The following is a 23,028-nucleotide window of genomic DNA, read 5'->3' on the forward strand; positions in this document are numbered from 1 at the left end:
CACTTTTGTCTCGTCACTTCTGCTCCATCGGATATTATTGTGATTATCTTATTCACATTCATAAGGTTTTCATTATTTCTGTTCTATCGTTACCGTCTATATCCCATAGTGAGACCCCATCGCTTTCGTCCCATACAATCATGATAAAGAAAGAAAAATACGTTGGTGGTAGCAAGAGTTATTTAGAAGAGACCAAATGAAAAACTAAAAACAAGGTGCATCATCTAAGAAATTTTTTTTTAAAAAAAAATATCCATGAATATATATATTTAATAGCATGATATATGATTGGTAACATATATATTTTTCTTGATATTGATCAAAATAGATCTATACCCTACTGGATATATCGGAATTAAATCGGTTGGATATATTACTAGAATTGATATCAAATTAAAATATAAAACCTGTGAAAACAATTACAAGAGTCCTAATGTACCTGTTTCCTTTGCAATCAGAGCAAAAGACAACTAGGTATCAATCAAGACAAATGACATGATCACATAAAAACATACACGATAGCTTAATAACATTTTCTAAATTGATATGAGACGATACTAATGAGTAGGATTGAGGTATGTGTTTCCACTAAGTGACAATGAGTCACTTCTGATAGGTAACGATCAATAATGCACTTTGCATGGAGCATTATTTTTTTATGTCAAAAAATAATCTATTTAAAATGTAAATTCAAAGGTCATTTTGATCCAACACAAATGTTCTCAGTGGCACACTACAAGAAATAGTAACAAATCTTCCAATAGTACTATTCCACCATTCAATATTATTCCCAAAAAAACGCTTTTAACCTTTTAATTAGGAAGAACAAAAAGAAAAGAAAAATAGCTCAATTGGAATCTGTGGCGGCAAAAACTAACCTTTTCCACTCTTGGAAGCGAGGGATGCGTCCACCGCCACGTGTCCTTTCGCGACCCGTTCTCGTCTTCCCCACCGCTCCTGCAGATACTGACCGTACTACAACTCAGCCGGTAACAGCTTTTTCTTTATACGCACCCAATTAGAATTCCGCCCTCCCCTTTTTTTTATGTGCCTTTTTAAGACATACTGCAAGACCAGTGTAACGGCAGCCGTCTCCCCTCTTCCCTTTCCTCTTCTCTGGTCTCGGTCCTTAAAGCTCACTCACCTCCTCGAGCCAAGTCGCCATCAAAACCCTCTCACGTCCCAATCCCTTCACCGTTCCCTCCTCACTTCTCTCGCTCCCAGATGCTAACGTGCATCGCCTGCTCGAAGCAGCTCGGCGGCGGCGGCGGCGGTGGCGGTGGTGGATCACCGCTCCACGATCCCGACGATGATGAAGCCACCGGGGCCGGCACGCCCGGTACCCGCCAGGCCATCAAAGCCCTTACGTCCCAGGTAACCTATCGCGTGATCCAGGGTTCCGCTTTAGGCTTCGTCGGATCCATTCTACGAATCTGGATTTGATTTGGTTTTCTTTGTTTGGACTAGATTAAGGACATGGCGTTGAGGGCGTCGGGGGCGTACCGGCACTGTAAGCCGTGCTCGGGGGCGGCGGCCGGGGGACGACGCCGCCACCACCACGGGGGCTACGCGGACTCGGAGGCTGCGTCGGGGTCGGAGCGGTTCCACTACGCGTACCGGCGAGCCGGCGGGAGCGCGGCGTCCACGCCGCCGCCGGCTATGGGCCGGGAGTTGCAGGCGCGGCTCAAGGCACTCTCCAGCGGCGAGAGAACGCCTTCGGTGAGCGGCCGGACGGAGGCCTCGTTGGAGGCGGCGTCGGCGTTTCTGGAGGACGGCGACGAGGAGGAGCCCAAGGAGTGGGTGGCCCAGGTCGAGCCCGGGGTCCTGATCACCTTCCTCTCGCTCCCCCAGGGAGGCAACGACCTCAAGAGGATCCGTTTCAGGTACTCCGCCACCGCTCTCGCGCCTCGTTATCGACCCACGTGGATCTCGTCTCCCCGCGGCCGCGGAAGTGCGGTCACCGCCTCCGTCCGCCATGGGCCGAGATCTGGGTACCTCGGGTGAGCGCTTCCATGTTTCATCACTGCCACAGTGGCATGAAACGGAAGAGGAAACCTTTAACTCGATCGACAAAATCGTTTTTCCCTAACAAACTGGACTAAGTTTAAAATCTTTCAACTGATTTTGAGAAGCAATTCCTTCTCTTTTACCAAACGAATAGCATTTTGATGACACTCAGCTGTTGAGTAAGTGGGCGTTTTGGTCAATTGGATGCTTCCAATACTTCTTGGAAGGGATGCAATTAAATTGCTTCGTTCGGTGATCTTTCGAAATTCCGAGAAGCCATATATTGGACAGAAAAAAAGATGGGCATCAAAAAGGAAGGAGGGGAGGGGGGATCGGCTTCCCATTGGAATGCTTTCCGCGGGGGGGGGGGGTCAGCCCGGTCCTGGTCTCGAGGCTTTGCTTTCCCGTTCTAAATTTGTTGTTTAGCTCCTCTTGTCTCGCAAGCTAGTGGCGAGGGCTTGGCTTGACGAGCCGAAGGCAATTTAGAATGAGGACAAAAGACCCGCCTCCTCCTCCTCCGCCTTCGGGGTGTGAGGAAAAGGAGGGCCTACGAACACGGATCAAAACTAGTAAACAAAGCTAGTGGTGACTTTGTTTATTATTTGTCTATTGTTCAAAGGCGTTTCCTTGGGGCTGAGGGGCCCACCGATTTTTATTTGTATTCAACTGCGGTCGTTATTTAAGGCTTTACAACGAGTTCTGTAGGCTGTGAAAGCCGTTTGAGTTTTGTTAGTGAGCTGGAGATTCCCTGTGACTTGAAGCTGTTGATGGGTCAGTCACGTGCTCGCCCGCCTGTGATGCCACAACCACACTCAACTTTAGTGGATCGGGTTGGTGTAGGGATTTAAGATCCATGCAGATGGCTGGATCAACTATCCGAACTCGGAAACCACATTGGCTGCATGAAATCATACACGCAACTTTTGCTTCGTGTGATGCGGCTTTCGGTACATTGAAAACTCATGGAGTGGAAACAGAGGTTTGCTTGTGAAGGCTAGCACGTCTCTGAACCAATTGTGAGCTCTGGAACCAACCGTATCCAAGATAACTTCACAGTTTTTTCCTGCTGGTGTTGGATAGCAGAGTTTTGACGATGTGGATGATTTTAGGAGATGCATGTTATTTCCTGCTGGTGTTGGATAATTTATTTGTTCATTATAGATTGAGTTTGCGTGCCATATGCAGCGTCTTGGGTATGGCACTTGTTTGCTGCAGTTGTGGTACCGATGAGAAGTCACACTGCTTTGTTTATTCGAATTATCATACCAATAGAACTTATATGCCATTTAAGATTCAGAATACTTAAATTGCTGGATAAATTAAGGTTTGCCTGATTGCTTATGGTCTTGTTTGCTCATAATCGAGACCTTGCATGTCATCAAAATTTTAATGTCTTAGTAACTAATTGCTAGTTTGTATTTAAATTTGCTTGCATTAGTTTCATACAAACTAGTAACGAGATTGCTGTGGTCTGTGGTAGCCGAGAGATGTTTAACAAGTGGCAAGCCCAGAGGTGGTGGGCAGAAAACTATGACAAGGTCATGGAGCTCTACAATGTCCAGAGATTCAATCGGCACGCCATGCCTCTTCCCACCCCACCAAGGTCCGAGGATGAGGTGAAAGAAGATTGCTTGATATCAATCCTTTTCCTGCACAAGTTCCTTTTTCATGTTATTTATTTCCTTTAAACCAATTTTTCATTGCTGCTTAAATCATCTTCCTAGAGCTCGAAGGAGGACAGCCCAGTGACGCCACCTCTCAGCAAAGAGCGGCTCCCTCGCAACTTCCAGAGGCCATTGATTGGTGGTGGTGGTGGTGGTGGGATGGGGTACTCATCATCTGATTCATTAGAGCAACATCCAAGCTACAGAGCCCATGGCCATCACCATCCGCACCATCTGCGCCACTATTATGATTCCGGGGGCCTCACTTCAACCCCAAAGTTGTCAAGCATCAGTGGTGCAAAGACAGAAACATCTTCGATGGATGCTTCAGTGAGGACAAGCTCATCACCTGAGGAGGTGGACCGCTCTGGGGAACTCTCAGCATCAGTTAGCAATGCTAGTGATCTAGAGAGGGAATGGGTAGAAGAGGATGAACCCGGTGTCTACATCACTATTCGCGAATTACCTGGAGGTATCAGGGAACTCCGTCGTGTGAGATTCAGGTTAGACTTCTCTTTCTTCAGCGGCTTCTTTCTGTTGAATGGTTCCCTTTCAGTTTTTGATCTTTGGATGCTAGTTTCACAAATATTGTGACTGGGTACAGTGCGTCGTGCATTTGTCAAACATGAGCACTGGTTGCAACTTCATTTGCATTAACTCTGGACCTCATTTTTGTTGGAACGACTGAAACATTAACCTCAACTGAAGTGGGCTAACTTATTCTGACAGATTTTTACAACCCAAGCAAGCTGATATTCAACATGTTGGTTGATTGACAAATTTTTGGCCTGTGAGAGTTCTATCGACCTATTTAAGTTAAAGCATCATGTAAAAACTGATCTTGACGTATTTAACCTAAACAAAGCCACTTCTGAATTGATCGTCAATTGAAGAACAAGGGTCAGACATCTAATCTAAATGGCATAGAGTAGACTTGGAGTAGGTTAGTTTCAGGCTAAGCGAAAGCATGATTGCTGACAAATTGATCCTGTGCGGTAGGAGTCGGTGCAAGCAGAATGTTCTCCACTATCACCCAAATTGGAATAATCTTGATATAGGAACAATTAGCTGTAACAGCAGATGGAATAATGAAGGAATCTTTATCAGTCAGGCCTTGGAAAATCTATGTTACCCTTCATGTTCATGTTGCTGGAGAATTCCTTTCTCATGTTATGCCATTTATATAAGTGAGCTAACTTGTGTGCAATAGTAAAACCTGTAATGGAGATCTTCTATTCATCTTTAAATTTTCAAACTCCTTATCATTCCATAAATTTCCTGTTTCTTGATTCTTACCGATAAGTTGTGCTAATTATATTGAACTTATGTCGATAAACTTGGGATTTAAATGGTCTTTGATTCTTTCAATTTGATGTTTTGTCTACTTGCTGCCTTACCCACAATGTGTAGTGTCAATGAGGAAGTCACAGACACCTTAGTGGATATCCAGGTGATTGTTAACTGAACACTGATATTTTCCATCAGGATACTAAATTTGAAAATCCTTCATTATGAAATCCAATAGTAAAAATCAGCTCTAGTTTGAATGCCACTATGTTCATGGAAATCGGAAAACCTTCCATTTATGTGGACAGTTGTGATTTCCTTCCATGTGCTAACTCTTTTTAATGCCATCATACTTTTGCAGTCGGGAGAGGTTTGGAGAGATGCACGCAAGGTTGTGGTGGGAGGAGAACCGCAGCAGGATACAGGAGCAATATCTTTGATAAGCAAACAAACATTAGTGTTCTAGCTATTTCTTTTACAGCATTGAGGTTTCTTGGGTGTTCATCTTCTTCATGCACTTGGCTAAAAAGCTGGACTTCCTCTTTCATCATATCCGCAACAACTAACAATGAGTAGTTGCCTTCCTCCAATCTTCATGAGACTAATGTCGCATTAACATGACCCTGCTTACTTGAGCCTATCGTTTCACACCACCGTTGGCCCTTTACTTGGTAGTTTCATTCACCCTTGCCACAGGAAGATTCTACTTTTCAGCAGTGTTACGTGTACAAGTGAGTATTAGTGTGGATGGCTGATGTTTTTTGTACAAGGAAGATGTTCATATCCTCATGCTATTTCACGTGATTTCTTCTCTGATATTACGAAGCCCTGCTTTGGAGCTCAATGAGTTTTTCTTCTGGTGATCAAAGAGGCCTTCGCAGACATGGGTGTGCAATGTAAGCTTGTTGATTATATTCCGTATAGCTTCAGCAGGAAAAGCTCTACGAAATAGTCGGATTTGAAATTAATCATAAATAATCAATGTGACCATTTGATTATACTATTGTTTAATTAGCATTTCAGGAAATGAAGGATAACAAGAAAGAGAAGCAGGCGGTTTCTGCAGAGACAACCAAACCTGGTTTGGAGCTTCAATAGGCTCGACCTGTATACAAAGATGCTAAGCTTCAGAAGTGAAATAGACTTGAACTTAATTTCAATAGAAGCCTAACGTGCTAACAATTTTTCGGCTATATATATATATATATTCCATAGCAGAGGAAATTGATATGATCATTAGATGCAATCTGTAACGGGAATAGCATAAGAGAATGAGAGTGAAGGAGAGGAAAACAAAGGCTTCGGAGAGAGAAGTGCATGATACAAGACTGGATCTACATTGCTAATACGTTGAAAGCTTGATAAGTTCTGTTTGTTATACACAAGTTTGACTCAAAGGCAACGAAGAGAATTGGATTAAGAAAGCAACACGATGGAAAGTAGAAGTTCGTAGAGACGGCAGATTAATTCGGCGGTGGCAAATGTTCATAAACATCAAAAGAAAACAAGCCGCTAACACACCGACAAGGGTGAGCTTGCAGTCGATGCTTAAGCTCTACAAGGCAAAAATACTAATTCAAGATGAGTACTCTTGCTTTGCTCGTGCCCGTCTCATCATCTATCTTGACGGCAGCACGAATTGGGTAAACGTTTCGAGGCATCGGTGGCTCCGTCATTCGGCTTTTTCCTTGTCGGCGCGAACAATAATAATCATCAGCATAATGATAAAAATCCAACCGTCTTCCGTTGATGTTTGAGATCAAGCAGCGGCTGCGATGACACGAGTTGCTCACCCACTCGTCACCAGGAAGGACTTCTGCGGCTGAGACGGTCGCAGCTCCTGTGCATGCGACGAGCGACCAGACATCGCAAACCCCGCTTCTCATGGATGCCAGCAATGGGTCCCACAGTTTCCATTGAAATGTTTGGTTACGCACACCAGGCGAGATGTTCGCAGGAGGGCAGATGATCCGGGAGAGGCTACTGCAGGATCCACCGGATTCCTCGCCACCGACCGAATGCCCGCTCCTTCGTGGGCTCTCCTCTGCTTGAGATTGGTTTACCTCCCATCATCTTTTGGTCCTCCCATAGCGTAACAACTACTTGTCCTTGAAAAAAAGGAACTATTTATTTTTTTCTTCTTTTTGCTGGCTTTTACTGCCGGCGACGGCAGCGTCGTCTCTCGTTGCCGCCGCCACAAGCCTTCTTCACTCCAGGGCCTCCACAGGAACCTAGGGTTAGACTTCGCCCGTTCCTAACTTTGGATCGGTCCCATGGCGATGCTCCGTCGGAGAAAGGCCTCTCCTCCGGCCGTTGACCACGCTTCCACCTCCGCTGTCGGCAGCTCTATTAAGGAGGAAGTTGGGGAGAAGAAGCAGGCCAAGGCGTCGAAGAAGGGCGGGAAGGGGCGATGGTCCTGCCTCGACAACTGTTGCTGGCTCATCGGGATTATCTGCTCCGTTTGGTGGCTGCTACTGTTCTCCTACAAAGCAATGCCGGCATCTCTCCCACAGTACGTGACGGAGGTCATCACGGGCCCGCTGCCGGATCAGCCGGGGGTGAAGCTCCAGAAGGAGGGACTCAGGGCGAAGCACCCGGTGGTGTTCGTGCCTGGAATAGTCACCGGAGGGCTCGAGCTCTGGGAGGGTCACCAATGCGCCGACGGGCTCTTCCGTAAGCGCCTATGGGGTGGAACCTTTGGAGAGGTCTACAAGAGGTAAGAAAGGCCACCTTTTTATGCATCTGTATTTCTCTGCGTGTACGTTGCCTTCCTTCTTAGGATTCTGTCGAAAATTTGGAGTTCTGAAGTTTCAGGACGGCTTTGCTAAGCTGAAAGGAATAAGTACATGCAAAAATTGGAAATTATCATACCTGCTAACGGTAGGTGTCGTAGTTGCTTGCTTTTCATGCACAAATTAGGGATTTTTGGGAAGATTACATCTATGGAAGTGAGGAATTATGTTCAAATGGAGAAGTGCGAGCCACTACACGAGGCTCACTCTATTGAGGTGTTTAGGGAGGGTGAACAGAAGTTAAGAATTTTGCTTAATTAAAAACTTTGCTAAAAGAGGACAAATCCAATGCATGAGGCTCCCACAGATACAAGGTTTGGGAAGAATTAAGTAGCTGTTCTAGTACTTTAGGCTAAAAAATTGTTGACCCTTATTCAGTCAATCTCTCATCTCGATTCACCGGGAAAACAATCCCATAGTCCTACTTTAGATCGATTGCAGATATGATTATTCATTGCCCAGTAAGATGCTCAAGGCGTTCCACTTTCTTTCTTTCTTTCTTTCTTTCTTTCTGTTGCCCCTTTGGAGAACAAAGGCTTTTCACTAGGAGTTGACTTCACAATTGTAATATTAGTGCACTTCAATGGCTACCTATAGAGTCAATATCAAGTTATGCATATCTTGTTGAAGAAAGAGCACAGTCTACCTGAAGAACCTACAGTTGATGCAATATGCATACTGCGACTATGTTCACTTTCATTTTACTGATTGTTCTTGTTCTACATAAGAAAAGGACGTAACATTTTCCTTCTTCGGTGGTATTCCTGCTGAATTCATCATAGTAGATTTTTATGAAGCGTAGATTATATTTTAGTGGATTTTTTCTTGTTGCTTGTTCCTCAGATCAGATATAGCACATCGAGTGCTCTAGAAGAGAATAGAACTAATTGCTTATATCTGATGGTGTTCTTTATCCTCGAGTAACTATTATTTGGTGATTTGAACCATCATTTAGTTAAGTAACTGTATTTTCTTTTAGTATTTTCTTAGTGGATTTTTTTCTTGCTGCTTCTTTCTCAGGCCCTTATGCTGGGTTGAACATATGTCGCTGGATAATGAAACTGGATTGGACCCTCCAGGAATAAGAGTTAGGTCGGTTTCTGGGCTTGTCGCAGCAGATTATTTTGCTCCTGGATACTTTGTATGGGCAGTTTTGATTGCAAATTTGGCTCGCATAGGTTATGAAGAAAAGACAATGTACATGGCTGCATATGATTGGCGAATGTCATTTCAGAACACAGAGGTTCTTAGAACTCCCCAAGAAACTATTATATTTATCACTTTATAAAATGTCTGCTTTGTAGATCTCCCGCGGATTATTTATTTTCTCATATCTCTTGTATCTTACCAACTGCAGTCTTCTTTATCCTGCCATTTATGGAGTCATGGACTATGATGTTTTATCTTTTACAACTTGAATCATGCAGGTACGTGATCAAACAATGAGCAGAATAAAAAGTAATATAGAACTCATGGTCTCTACAAATGGTGGAAGGAAGGTGGTGGTTATTCCACACTCCATGGGAGTCTTGTACTTTTTGCATTTTATGAAGTGGGTTGAGGCACCTGCTCCAATGGGGGGAGGTGGTGGTCCAAACTGGTGTGCAGAGCATATAAAAGCGGTTATGAATATCGGAGGACCATTTCTAGGTGTCCCAAAAGCAGTTTCAAGTCTATTTTCTGCTGAAGCGAAAGATGTTGCTGTTGCGAGGTAATTGTCTTATGAACTTCTTTGATATTAACTATACAAGATAATTTTCATTAGTTTGTTTCATGCTTGTGTTGGACTGACCAATGAGATTTCTTGTTCCAGCAATGGATGTCAGTATCGTCTAACCTAATGTTTTGTACATAACTGCTGACATGTACTAATTATAGTAGTCTGGTTATGTGCTAATTTGTGAAGCTATTTCACATGTTTTCATGGGAAAATCATTATACATTTGATAGTATTGTTTTTTTAATTGAATTTGACTTTTTATAATTTTTTGACAGCAAACTTTTGTTTATTGCATTTGGTCTTTAAACCTGTGTAATACTTATTTCACAGGCTACAATACCAAAGTAAGATGGTGTATAGAGAAAGAAATAGATCACTGATTCAAGATTGAAATTAGAACTGTTAGAAAATCCTCTATCAAAATATAAGTACAGAGATTTATGATTTTCAAACCTTAAAACTAGTTTAAGAGTATTTTGTGTATAAAATCCTAATTGTTTGTATTGCTCAACCGTAGAAATATATAATCATTCGCTGGTTGCACTGGTCATCCTTGTGTCTGCCGATTCTGTTCTGCCATTCTGGGTCATATATTTATGAAAAATGCCATGATGGCTTACAATTTCTCAAGGGCATAACCTGGAGCATCCATCTCTCAGATTCCAATCATTGTCCCAACCAACATCGTGATGAAAATTACTGCCTTATCTCCTACTATAGCTCTGATTGAAAGGACAACTAATAGTGACAGGAAGAATATATAAAAATTTCAGTCATATATAACATAGAATGCAATGGGAGAATGCTTGTAAGACCATCATCTTGGGCTAAATTACTGGAAAAACTACTACTTGTAACTTGAATTGGAAGTCAACCTATTTTGCATAACTGGCTGTATCTGGTCAGGGACAAATTAAATATGTCGATCTGGAGTCATAAAATTATTAAATTGCTTCAGCAAATTTCAAGAAGAATAGAAGCAAAGTCATGATTCAGGAACAATTTGCAACATTTTATTCTTGTGTGTAATGCAATATTTTTTTGTCTTTTACTGAAGGACTTGCATGTTGAATTAGTGGGCATCTATTACTAAAAGTGTGCATTGCAAATAAAATGTGATACCACTTGACATATCTTTCTGTAGTTTTTCACCACCTTTCTCTAATTCTTATATCGTAGCAGCATCTTTAGCTTTCATGCAACCTGCTGATACAATGTCTTCTGTTTATTTGCTATTCATGCTGATTAATTGAATAAAAGCATTGTTTAGCTTTCATGCCACCTGCTAAGCAAGATCACATGCCTTACTTCTTATTAACAGCATCTTATAGCTTTCGTGCAACCTGCTAATGTAATGTCTTACTTCTGTTTATTTGCTAGTCATGCATGATAATTGAATAATATGTGAATCTTACTTATGGCCTTATTTGTTTAAATCTTAGTTGATTCTGGACCACTATAGTGTCTAGAAAAAGTATGTTTCTATACTTACTGTGACAAGAGGATAATAGATAAAATGTTGGATGTTGTACCTTTAGTCAGTTTTTGAAGTAACATATAAAATAACTTTTACCATTCCTTTATTGTAGGGCCATAGCACCCGGTGTGTTGGATTCTGATTTTCTGGGGCTTCAGACCTTACGGCATGTTATGCGTCTGACTCGCACATGGGATTCAATTATGTCAATGATTCCAAAAGGTGGTGATACCATTTGGGGTGGTTTAGATTGGTCGCCAGAAGAAAGCTATGAGTGTAGCCCTAAGAAGCAGAAGAATAATGATTCTCATGCTTCCAGTAATGATGATGGGGAGATGGTTGAATGTCAATCACAAAGTGTCAACTATGGAAGAATTATTTCTTTTGGGAAAGATATTGCAGAGACACCTTCAGCCAAGATCGAGCAGAATGATTTCCGGGTAATTTTACGGTGTAACTTCTTGATTAATATTTTCCAAATAGGCATGCATTAGTGTTTTGGAATTGTAAACTTATTTAGTTTATTGGTTCTTGTTAATGTATACTTGTTATTTAGTTTATTGGTTCTTGTTTATTGGAATTTGTACATTTCTTCTGGCAGATGTATATCTTGTTCATTGCGGGTTATTGTGAAGTTCAACATACACTGAGATATTCTGGTTAATCCAAACATGGAAAAGTTGTCTAGTTAAATTATTCAGGGTTAACATAACAAATCTCTACTTGAAATATCTTATAATTGAACAGTGGTACTAACAATGTTCTGGTTATTACCTGGTTTTGACAATTTGATATCAAGGATAGCTGCAATTAATGCTTTGATTTTGCTTGTCTCGATTAATTTCCATTTCATACTAAGGGCATTGCCCTGAAGCTTATGACGCAAAATGGTAGGATGTTATCCCTTCAGGTGGCATTTGATAGACTGCAACTTTGAATGCCTACAAAATGTAGTCGCAGGTGAATACATATGCTTGCAAATAGCAGTCGTAGAAAAATACATAAGCCTACAAGTAGCATTTCACTTGAAATAATTTGGATGCCTACATATATGGCAGCTACTTGTAACTGCAAATATAGTGCAATTGTTTCGATGCCTGCAAGTGAAGTGATATGGATCTCTTTTATTTATATGATGAGGTCACCTCCTTTAGTAGGGCCTCTTTAAGGTGGCAGCTCAAATTGAAAGGTGAAAGAAAGGAAGGATGGAGGAGGGGAAGAAGACAATAAGGGAACTACAGAGTAAGACCCCCAGCAATGGTGGTGGTTCAAAATGAAAGGCTGGAGGGTGGGACAGAGGAGGGCAAAGGAGAAAAAAGGAAGAGAAAAGAGGGAGGAGACCAAAGGGAGAGGAGAGAATTTACTTTCCAAATGGTGACTAGGTTTGATCTGTGGCAGCAGGAGGAAGCCCAAAGTGGAAAGAGGGGCAGGGAATGGTGGAGAGGACGGGAACATTATCTGAGAGAGGAGAGGACAATTTCATCCCCTCTCCTATTGCAGCCTAGCCTACATATCCATAAGCATGTTAGCATCATGTATCTAGATTTACAAGAATCCCAATAGTAAACGGCTGCATATGAACGACTTTCTACAAGCACATTCGCAGGCTATCAAGTTACAGGAAACTAAATTGTCCCTTAGCTCATTTAACTTGTTAGTGGTTGAGTCTTGTTAGTGTCATTTTTCTGTAACTGACACAAAAGGCCTGTACACTGAAGACAGTTACTTCTTCTGATATTAAATAATTCCATAGCAATGTGATAAAATGCACTGAAACAATAGAGTATAAATGTTAGATTTTAGTATTAAGAGGGTCACTGATCATGTGTATGTAATTTTGGAATATGGATATAAGGATCAATCTCATGATGCACTGAAATTAATTTTTAGTTTCACTTTTGCTTTACTCAATGGGTTCTAACTTGGTTTAGGCAGGACTGGCATTTATATTTCCTCCAGAGTAATATATAGGTGTTCATCAGCTTTTATTTATGCAAAATATTCTGCTCCAATTTTCTTTAATCTTCATCTATAGCTCTTTAAGTTATTGGGTCTCTTAATGAAGGTCATTTTGTTTATCTTTTTGAAGTGTGCATGGCAAGTAATAGGTTAGAACCTTTTACAGTGTGTTACTTAAGGAAAAACATTGAGTACTTAATAGACAAACAAACAATGTTCAAAATAATCTTATTGAAACATGTTACTTTAAAATAAAATCATTGTTGGCTTTAAACTTATCTTCTCTCCTATGAGAAATTGAACTTTGTTGATTTTTCATCGATTTATTTAAGTGAAATGTTGCAATACAAAATTCTTTAAATTCTTCCTGTAAAATCATTTTTTGGGCAATTTTCTATGCGGTCATTGCCTCATTGGATTGGTAGGCGATCAATGTGGAAATTGAGCTAAACTGCAGCTCAGAATCCTAAGCTGATCATAGGCAACACTAATAACTTTATTTCTGCAACAATAATAAGCTGTGAGGTCTCAACCATTTAAGTCAGCTACATGGATATTTTCCCCATTGAGCTATATGTAGGGTAATATTCTTAACTAAATAAAAAACAAAATGTTTTCTTTCTATTGTGTTTAGTAAATTCTTCTTATATTTTTCTCTATTTCTTCAACCACTAACATTAATTGATTCACCAAATTTAACCATAATCATATGTTTTCTTTGAACATATTGATGTCATCTTAAACAATTTTCTCTTATTTTAACCGTTAATGAGGCTTCACTTGGTTGTAGAGTTTCTTTTCTGGTAATGTTGAATGTCAAGCTTAACATTATCATCTTAACTATGCTGACTTATCGTACAATTTTTGATGGCCCAACACTGGAATACATAAAAGTAAAAGAAGACTGGCCTTTACTTTGATGCTGGGCTCAACCTTGTTGTCATCAACATTGACATAACTTTGGTCCAGTGCAAGGAACCAAGCTAGTCCTTTGCTTGGCCTGTCCTAATTGGAGCTGGCCATGCTATCATTTGTATCAGAATGAGGTTCTTTATGCTCCTGAACTTGGTATAATGTTTCTTTGGTGATTTCCCACGATCATCACTGTTGACATCTGTTGCAGGCTTTCATTTGCCCATAGTCCTATACAAGGGTTTGAATGACAACTACCATAATTCAACTTCAGTGGTTCTCCTACACTGCACGCTTGTAGAACAAGAACCTTACTGTGAGTATTGCAAGCTTCTTATTAGCCACTATTGGCTAGGCAGAGCATTTAAGGTTGGCTAACTAACACCGAAGATCAATCAAGCATCAATATCGTTTTCGCAATTGTGGATTATTGTAGATACATGACATTGTTGATCACAAGAGACTACTCTGCCATACCAATATGGTTCTCAAGTATACTTAGGGATTACCAATAGCTCGTATTGGTTAATCAAGTTTCGAGTCTCCAAAACATCCCCACTTCTTATAGTGGTAAGGCTGCATACTTCGACCCTCTTCATAGCCTCTATTGGTGGGAATCTCATCATTGGGCCATTTTTTCTGTCCAATAACCTTGCTGGGTGATACAAGCCTGGGCAGCGTCGACCAGGTTTATTGAGCTGATTAGGTTGATTTTTCTTTCAACAATTACTCCTTCAAAGCTTCCATGATGACAACATCACTTCTACAATAGCTTTAGTGAGGGTCTAGTACACAACTATCTACAACTCCTTAAAAAAGAAAATTATGTGGATGAGACACAATTCAACAATCAATATGCAAATGTTAACAGCCTAATTTGAGAACATCACATGGCAAGATGGTTCACAACCCTACAGTCACACTGAGGGATTCATTTAATCCAGTGGATGGGAGCATCATAAGTCACCATATAATCTCCTATTGATTTTCCAGTAGAGTATAGAAGAATCCATCTAAATCTGGACATATGATAAACCATAAGCTATTGCAGATTGAATTCTGGCTTTAACTGCTAAAGCTTCATGTTGGAGAGGAGCCCTTCCTTGAATGTATTGTTGGCTAGCTAGCATACAATTTTCATCTACTCCACGAATCATATATCCAAAAGCACACCCTGCAATAAATAGGAACCATCAGTATTGATCTGTCTCCACCCAGAAGGTGGTTTATGCCATTGAATCTTAAGAGTATTACTCATCCTATTTCCTGCAGGAATGATAGATCTAGCATAGTAGCTAGTGAAGGCAAATAGCTTGGGACTAAATTGATGTCACAATAGGTGTAGATCCTGTAAAAAGAGCAGAATTGTGAGCTTTGCAAATGAACCAAAACTGGTTTGCAATAACAGTTTGAGTTAACATTCCCAAGCCCAAATTAGATCCTTCTTTTAGCCAATCTCCCAAGTTCCAGGAATCTTTAATTTGGAAAGAAATAGGTAGTTGATTAGTCCAGCAGTCAATGGTTTTCAAAGAGAGAAGACATTAAAAAAATAGGTGGTTAATGGATTCTGGAGTGGAGTTACAAGGTGGACAATTTAGCTGGGGTCGAATATTCATCATGTGTAATCTATCAGTGGTGGGAAAACATTTGTGTAGTTTTCAACAAAATGTTTGTACAATACGGGCAATGGGAAGCTTCCATAAAATCTGTCAGCCATACCAGTTGGTGTCAGGGGCACAATTGCTTGGTTTTAGGAATCTATAAGCACTCTTTGCTGTGGCCTTACCTTCTGAATTTACCTTCCAAATCCATAAGTCATCGTAAGGAAGATGAATAATTTCTAAAGATGCAATGAGTGTAACCAGTTCTGGGGCAAATATATCTGATAGCAACTGGAGATTCCAGCTACCTGATCGGATAAGAGAGACAGATTTGTTCATGTGTAAAGAAGAAACATTAATGAATGTAGGCTTGAGATATAAAGGTAAATCAACGAGCCATGGATTATTATAAGCATCAGTTTGAAAACCATTACCAATTTGTTTAAAAAAACCTGGATGAAAAGCAATTAAAGCTTGAATAAATAAACGCCAATTCCAGCTAGTATTTTTTAAATTTGGAGGAAACCATGGATTAATTGACCCATATTTTGTTGTAACTAAATCACACCAAAGACTGTTATCATGATTAAGTAGTCTAGAAATACGAGAAGCTTGTAGAGAGTATTTAAAAGTAGATAAGCCTTGAAAAGCCAAACCACCATGATTTTTTGAATCAATAACTTTAGTCGAGTTAATAAGATGGAGACCTTTAGAGTCAAAAGTATTCTGCCAAAGAAAATTCTTATGTAAGACTCTAATTTGTGTATAATTGAATCAAGAATCCAATTAACGCTGAGAATATGTATCGGAATTGAGTTTAGAACAGATTTGTTTGAGACCATATGGCCAGCTTGGGAAAGAGAGGTGCTTTTCCAAGATTCCAGCTTGGATCTGAATTTATTGAAAACATCATCATAATTATGAATGGAAGATATCCTAGGAGTAATGTAGGCACCAGGATATTTAAAAGGGAATTGGCCCTCCTTAAACCCTAAATCAGCACAAATAGATAATCTAATTTGTCTATTAGTTGATTTAGGAAAGAATATTTCAGATTTTGAGAAGTTTATTCTCTGATTAGTGATTAGCTCATATGTTTGAAATATAGATTTAATAGTGGTGGAAGATTTCTTATTGGCCCTGAAACAAAGCAGAATATGACTCATTTTACAATTGGGACCAAATTTAAAAGGGGTGGGTTTATTAGAGTAGAAAGCTTCAGAAAAGAGCTGTGCCACTAAGATGCACAAATAAGGAGATAAGAGGTCTCCTTTCCGAAGCCCACAATTACCTTTAAATGTATTAGAAATATTGCCACTTATAAGGTAGGCAAAAATAGGAGAGGAAATACAGGCTTGAATCCACTGTATGAATTTTGAAGGAAAATTCATAAAAGTAAGAATGCGGATGATTGCAGTCCAAGACAATTTGTTAAAAGCTTTTTCAAGGTCTATTTTAATAAGAACTAAAGGATTTTTACCTTTAGAAGAATACATTGAATGAGTAGCTTCTTGAGCTATGCTAATATTATCATGGATACCACGTTTTGGGATAAAAGCCAATTGATTTGGACCAATAAATTTGTGAAGATAAGGCTTGATTCTGTTGGATAGGACTTTAGCTAGAATCCTAAATTTACATTAGATAGTGCAATTGGTCTATAATGGTTAACAGTAGTGGGATTCTTAGTTTTTGGAATAAATGTTAGAAAAGTTTTAGTCCAAGTTAAAGGAATATGAGCATATTCATGAAACCAATTAAATACATGATGCAGAGAGGGAGCTATAGTTTCCCAATAAGTTCTATAGAATTCACAGGTGAAAGAAGCCATCGGGTCATGGGCTTTTACTAAGATGGATTTCTTCTAAGGTTATAGGTGTAATTAAAGAGGAGCTTTTATCAGGAATTAGACTTAGAAGGGAAGGAATATGAGGATTAATATGAGAATGTTGAGTATTCCAAAGTTCAGAATAGTGTTGGCAAAAAAATATTCATGATACTAGTTGTATCATCAATAAGCTCTTGGTTAAATGTTAAAATTATTTTAATAAAATTTTGATGTCTACGACGAGCCAAAAGATTATGAAAATATTTGACATTTGTATCTCCTTCATTAATCCAAGCACATTTGGTTTTGGCCAACTATTTAAAATTAATTTGTTTTATAAGAGCCATCTGATGATTATAAAATGAATTCAGATGCTTATCAGAGTCAGTAGGCAAGACATGATCAAATTAGGATTCTACATTGTTAATATTAATCCTTATTAAGCTCAAGCCTACCTAAAGAATGCTTATTCTAGTGAGATAGAGTACCCCATATTCTACATAAATTGTTATGGAAATGATTGCACAGGTGTTGTCTATCCATATTATGATTCCGAAAGGTATGAACTAAATCTTTAGTCTCAGAGTGTTTTGTCCAAAAGTTTTGGAAATGAAATAAATGAGCATTAAGATAATTAGTATTTTTGATAAGAAATTGAATAGGAGCATGATCAGATGAGCTTTTAGGAAGCTGATATACAGTAGATTGGTCATAAAGCTGCAACCAATTGAAAATACAAAAGACATGGTCTAGTCTACCAAAAATACGAGCAGTTGCTTTACGATTATTGCACCAAGTATATTTATGACCATAAAAACCCATATCATTTAAATCACCATGTTTAACAAAATCCCTAAAAGTTCTAACAGAAGGGTTAGCATTAAAAGGTCGACCACCAATTTTAGCATAACTATTTAGAATGCAATTAAAATCACCAAAGAATACACCATGGAGATTTAGTAAATTTCAAATCTTAAAGAGTGTTCCAAAGATTGTTACAAGAGATCATAAGTACTTGCATAAATCCCAGTTAGAAACCACGGTTTACCATTATAGAATTGTAAAATAGCATTAATCAATCAAGTATTAATAGATATCACCTGGACATTTGTAAGAGCGGTGCGCCAAGCAAGTAAAATTCCTCCTGAAGCTCCAGAAGCAGGCTCTGCAACACCCTTCCGATCTTTACCAAAACCTTTAATAAGCTTTTGTGATTGTTCTTCCGAGGCATGAGTTTCCTGCAAAAGGATTAGGGAGGTCTATATTTCCTATGAGCATACATGAGAAAATCCTTTATGGGTTTACTACGTATGCCTCTACAATTCCAAGAGATAATACACATATATAATTAAGAAGTGTGGGGAGGGGAACTGTCTGGAGGACAAGTAATAGCATTTAAAAGTGCATCTTCTGAAATAGAGATTGAAGTTGTGAGTTTTTTCTCATCTTTAGTAACGCCACTAATTGCTTTCAGGCTATTTTGTGTATGTGTCTTGATTGAGTTTGATTTGGCAACCGAAAGTTCTCTGTGATGCTGATCAAGGAAATCTTTTAAGAGATCTGAGCCCTCAGTCCTTGGAGTCAAGGGTTGTTTAACCTTGATGTTTAACCTTCCACAGTTATGGACAACTTGATTGGAGCAATTCAAGGTACTGAAATGATTTCTTGAGTTAAACAGTGTCTTGTGTAAAATCAAAACAAATTTCTTGTTGAATTTACCAACTAATTTAAGTGGCATCTTACTCTTACCTCAGCATGTGAATGAAGAATGAAGAAGAAAGAGAACTTGAAATTTTGTTGAAATAGGACCCTGGAAGTATATGATGCATCCCCTATCAAGCATGGATCAGATCAACCTGAAACTCTGTTGGACCCATACCAGCATTAACCAGCATGGCCAGATATATGTAGAGGTCCCGAATGGATACTTTGGTTGGCAAGTGGTCTGAGCAACACCATGTCATTTGTGATGGGACTTGATGTTTATCTTTGATTCTGGACTGAATATAGACACATTCAATTCATGGCCCAGGCTTGACCTTGTGATTATCAGAGCTTACATTATTTGGGTCGACACCCAGGGGCACGGACCAAACCTTTGCTTGGCTGGACAACCCTCCTGCTAAACCACCTTACAAATAAACCTTCACACTATCCACTGTTGGTGTCAGTCATTAGAAACTTTATTATCGGAATGTACAATAAGTAGTTAGAAAACATATATGAGATTTAGGTATATTAAAATTCTTGTATCCATACCGAATGTGTTGGATATGATACTTGTATGATATGCCAATCATGATTCAAGCCTTCATTGAAGTACTGTACTTTTTAGGCAACTATTTAAAAAAAGGATAAGATATTCTGTTGATACTTCATGGATATTTCTTCATGGAAGTTCTTCTGCAATGAGTTTTCAATATATTATATTTATTTTTGGAGAACTATTTTGCTAAGTTTGTCTTATAAAGAGTGATCCAAGGCACCAGGCTTCTGCCATGGCAAAACTAGAAGTTTATTCTGTATATTATGTATAAAATATCCTTTATTATGTCTAAACCATACTTCAAGTACCTTGTCGAAACTAGAAGATAATGCCTTGTCGATGATACTGGTTGGTCTTGCAGTGGCCCAAGTCTTGCTTCTCAGTTTCGTCATCCCTGGCTCACAGGTAAGGCAGGAAACATTAGGAAAGTAGCATCTAAAGTAGAACTTTGCATACCTTTGTTTCTGTTGCTTATAGGACATTTACGAGTTTTTGCTCTATCGCTTGCCATTCTGGTTGATATGGTGTGGTTCTTGTCTGTTATTATTAACAATTTAAAATTTCACTTGGTTTGGGCTTTAGTGCAAGTTGACCAACTCTCATTTCGAGTTCAGTTCAGTTCGAGCTGGACAATGAAAATTTTAATAAAGAATACCACGTACTCTCGTTCTTTTACCATCAATCATGCGAAAGGTCACCGACTTCTCTTTTGATCAGTTGGTTTTGCTCATCATCTTATGCTTCAACAACTTCAGGATCATTTTTGCAACTGGGCACTCAGACTTTAGGAAAGTGGTTCTGTCATATGCAGCATGGTAATCTTAGGTAGCTGGTAATATTTTTCTTTTGCACTACTGTTTCATGGCTTGCATTCATAGATACTGCAAGGTTCATCATTGCTTGTGATCAGGCTAATTGGATTAGTAAAGTTACGAATATGTCAAAAATCATTTTACTTTTCTTTAATTTTCTGTCAAGCTATATTTCCTTAAATTCTGCTATTTTTCTGAAAGTGCAGGATGCAGTTAAGGGAAACAATGTTGCTCATTCGAATGTTTCATGTAGAGAAATTTGGACTGAGTATCACGAATTGGGATGGGCAGGAATCAAAGCAGTTGCTGATTACAAAGTATATACAGCTAGTTCCCTCATTGATCTTCTCAATTTTGTTGCTCCAAAGATGATGCAACGTGGAAGTGCACATTTTTCACATGGAATTGCTGATGATCTAGATGACCCAAAGTACATGCACCACAAATATTGGTCAAATCCCTTGGAGACAAAGTAAGGCTCTTTCCATTTTAGATTAATCCACTTGTACATATATGAAAAAGTGAAGTCAGTTTGTTATCTGCTTCACGCCAAATTGCACCAGGAAGAGTATGCCTATGGCACATTATACTGAGCCTTAGGCTAGCTAATAAATACATGTTACTGGCTTGGATGAGCCATGTCTCTGGAACAAAACCTTTTCATCATAAAAAAAGTGTCATTTTTCAAGATAAATAAAGATTTCCTTAAAAATATCGACTAGGTATCCTATAAGTACTCGATAAAAATCCAGCAACTAAAATATATAATTGACATGGTCTATTTAATTGAGAGTGGGTGCAGATACTTTTCTATTTGAAAATTCTGAAAAGGAATATTTAGCATAATGTATTCTGGCTTATGGCTGCTTCAGATATAGTTACCCTTGTATAATGTACTCTTCTTGTGATATCTCCAGTTTTGTCATTTTTGTTGGATCTCGGGTAATTTTTAGAAGAATTGAAGATGCACATGAGAATGATGCTCCATGTAATATTTCTCACCAAGAAAGCCTTTGGAATTCCTGTAGTGGGACAATCTTTATGCTCGTACTTATTACCATGAGAAATTTTAGATGTGTTGTACTATGAATATTGAGTATTTTCAAAAGATATTAAGTTTGAACATGAAATAAAGATACAATCAATTAATAAAGAAATTTTATATGTATTTTCAAAAGAATACATCAATCTTTGCCATTTCTATACAATCTTTATTTACTATTAAGGAGTAATATTTATGCTTTTCGTGATTACTATGCTTATGCTCCTAATATTTTTGTGCTTATACAAATTACCATGCCTCATCTTTTCCTACTCAGGTTACCAAATGCGCCTGATATGGAGATATATTCTCTGTACGGAGTGGGAATACCTACAGAGAGAGCATATGTTTACAAATTATCACCTTCTGCTGAGTGCTACATTCCGTTTCAGATTGATAGCTCTGCCAATGGCGGGCATGAAGGAAGCAACTTGCAGGGTGGTATTTACTTGGCTAATGGTGATGAGACTGTTCCGGTGTTAAGTGCAGGTTATATGTGCGCCAAAGGATGGCGTGGGAAAACAAGGTTCAATCCTTCTGGTATTAAGACATACATCAGGGAGTACGATCATGCTCCTCCAGCTAATATCTTGGAAGGCCGTGGAACACAGAGTGGTGCCCATGTCGATATAATGGGCAACTTTGCTTTAATAGAGGACATCATCAGAGTAGCAGCAGGAGCCTCTGGAGAGGAGTTGGGTGGTGACCAAGTCTATTCTGATATATTCAAATGGTCAGAGAAGATCAACCTACATCTATAAATGCAGTTGATAATCCCCATATTGTTCTTGTTTTGCATGGTGAACCGTCTATGTTTGCTTGGAATCAAACACTCTGGGGATGATTTGAGGATGGCAGGAAGACATAATAATTTGACCAGAAAAAGGAAGGCAAAGACATTCAAAAGCATGTGATGTATGGGTAAAATTCGAAACTTGTGCTATTTACTGCAGAATTGTGAATTTAAATGCTGGTGCTGCCTTTAGTTGTTGATCGAAGAGGCTTCCCTGATGTGGAAATCTAGCATTTTGTGGAACAACACAATTGGGGAATATGATTACTTGTGTTGCATGTATCAAGTTTTTTTCTCATTTATTGTAATATATATTTGAGGACAGATTGAATAATTTCATGAAATTGCAAACAGCTTTTGGTTATGTTAATGCGTAATGATCACAGTTTAGCATAGATCATTTAAGTTTAACTGTTTATTTGCTAATGACAAGGATAAACTCAATCTTTGCCTACATGTCAAAGTTGAGCACAGCGTTGTTGACGACGGGACGATATGGCTATGAGGTTGATCATGCTATTCAACAAGTCGTTACTCTGCCTCTCTCGAATTTGAGGTATGATTTTACGATCTTATTGATGGTCGGATGGTGTGCTTAATTGTTTCTGATACTAATTACGATCTCAATTCAATGATCATATATTATACTATAAAAGACTTTTAAGTCACTACTCCATCGATAGTCGGATGGTATACATAATCATTTTTAGCATTAGTCATGATTAGTCGTTGATAGGGAAAATACTGGTCGGATGACGCATCGTGACGACAGCCCCTGGAAAAGCAATAACGCTGACTAGACCCGCCCTGACAACTCCCGCTGTTGAACGGCGACCTCCAACCCCGCATGGTTGACCACGACAAGGCA

The 23,028-nt window shown here is 39.2% G+C and overlaps 2 protein-coding genes across 2 annotated transcripts; both read left to right on the top strand.

The window, feature by feature from the left end:
• Positions 1 to 1,052: 1,052 nt before the first annotated feature.
• Positions 1,053 to 5,548, top strand: LOC135593184 (protein Brevis radix-like 1). Its single transcript, XM_065083044.1, has 5 exons — positions 1,053 to 1,374; positions 1,468 to 1,883; positions 3,488 to 3,623; positions 3,732 to 4,174; positions 5,320 to 5,548. Exons 1-5 carry the CDS (start codon positions 1,225 to 1,227, stop codon positions 5,396 to 5,398), a joined length of 1,224 nt encoding a protein of 407 aa, XP_064939116.1. The 5' UTR covers positions 1,053 to 1,224; the 3' UTR covers positions 5,399 to 5,548.
• A 1,217-nt stretch (positions 5,549 to 6,765) lies between these two features.
• LOC135593183 (phospholipid:diacylglycerol acyltransferase 1-like) lies at positions 6,766 to 22,524 on the top strand. Its single transcript, XM_065083043.1, has 6 exons — positions 6,766 to 7,674; positions 8,771 to 8,993; positions 9,178 to 9,461; positions 11,060 to 11,387; positions 20,532 to 20,797; positions 21,645 to 22,524. The coding sequence occupies exons 1-6, from the start codon at positions 7,232 to 7,234 to the stop codon at positions 22,126 to 22,128; spliced, it is 2,028 nt and encodes a 675-aa protein (XP_064939115.1). The 5' UTR covers positions 6,766 to 7,231; the 3' UTR covers positions 22,129 to 22,524.
• The last annotated feature ends 504 nt before the right edge of the window (positions 22,525 to 23,028 follow it).

The sequence above is a fragment of the Musa acuminata genome, chromosome BXJ1-9 (genome assembly GCF_036884655.1).
Source record: "Musa acuminata AAA Group cultivar baxijiao chromosome BXJ1-9, Cavendish_Baxijiao_AAA, whole genome shotgun sequence".
Classification (NCBI taxonomy): Eukaryota; Viridiplantae; Streptophyta; class Magnoliopsida; order Zingiberales; family Musaceae; genus Musa; species Musa acuminata.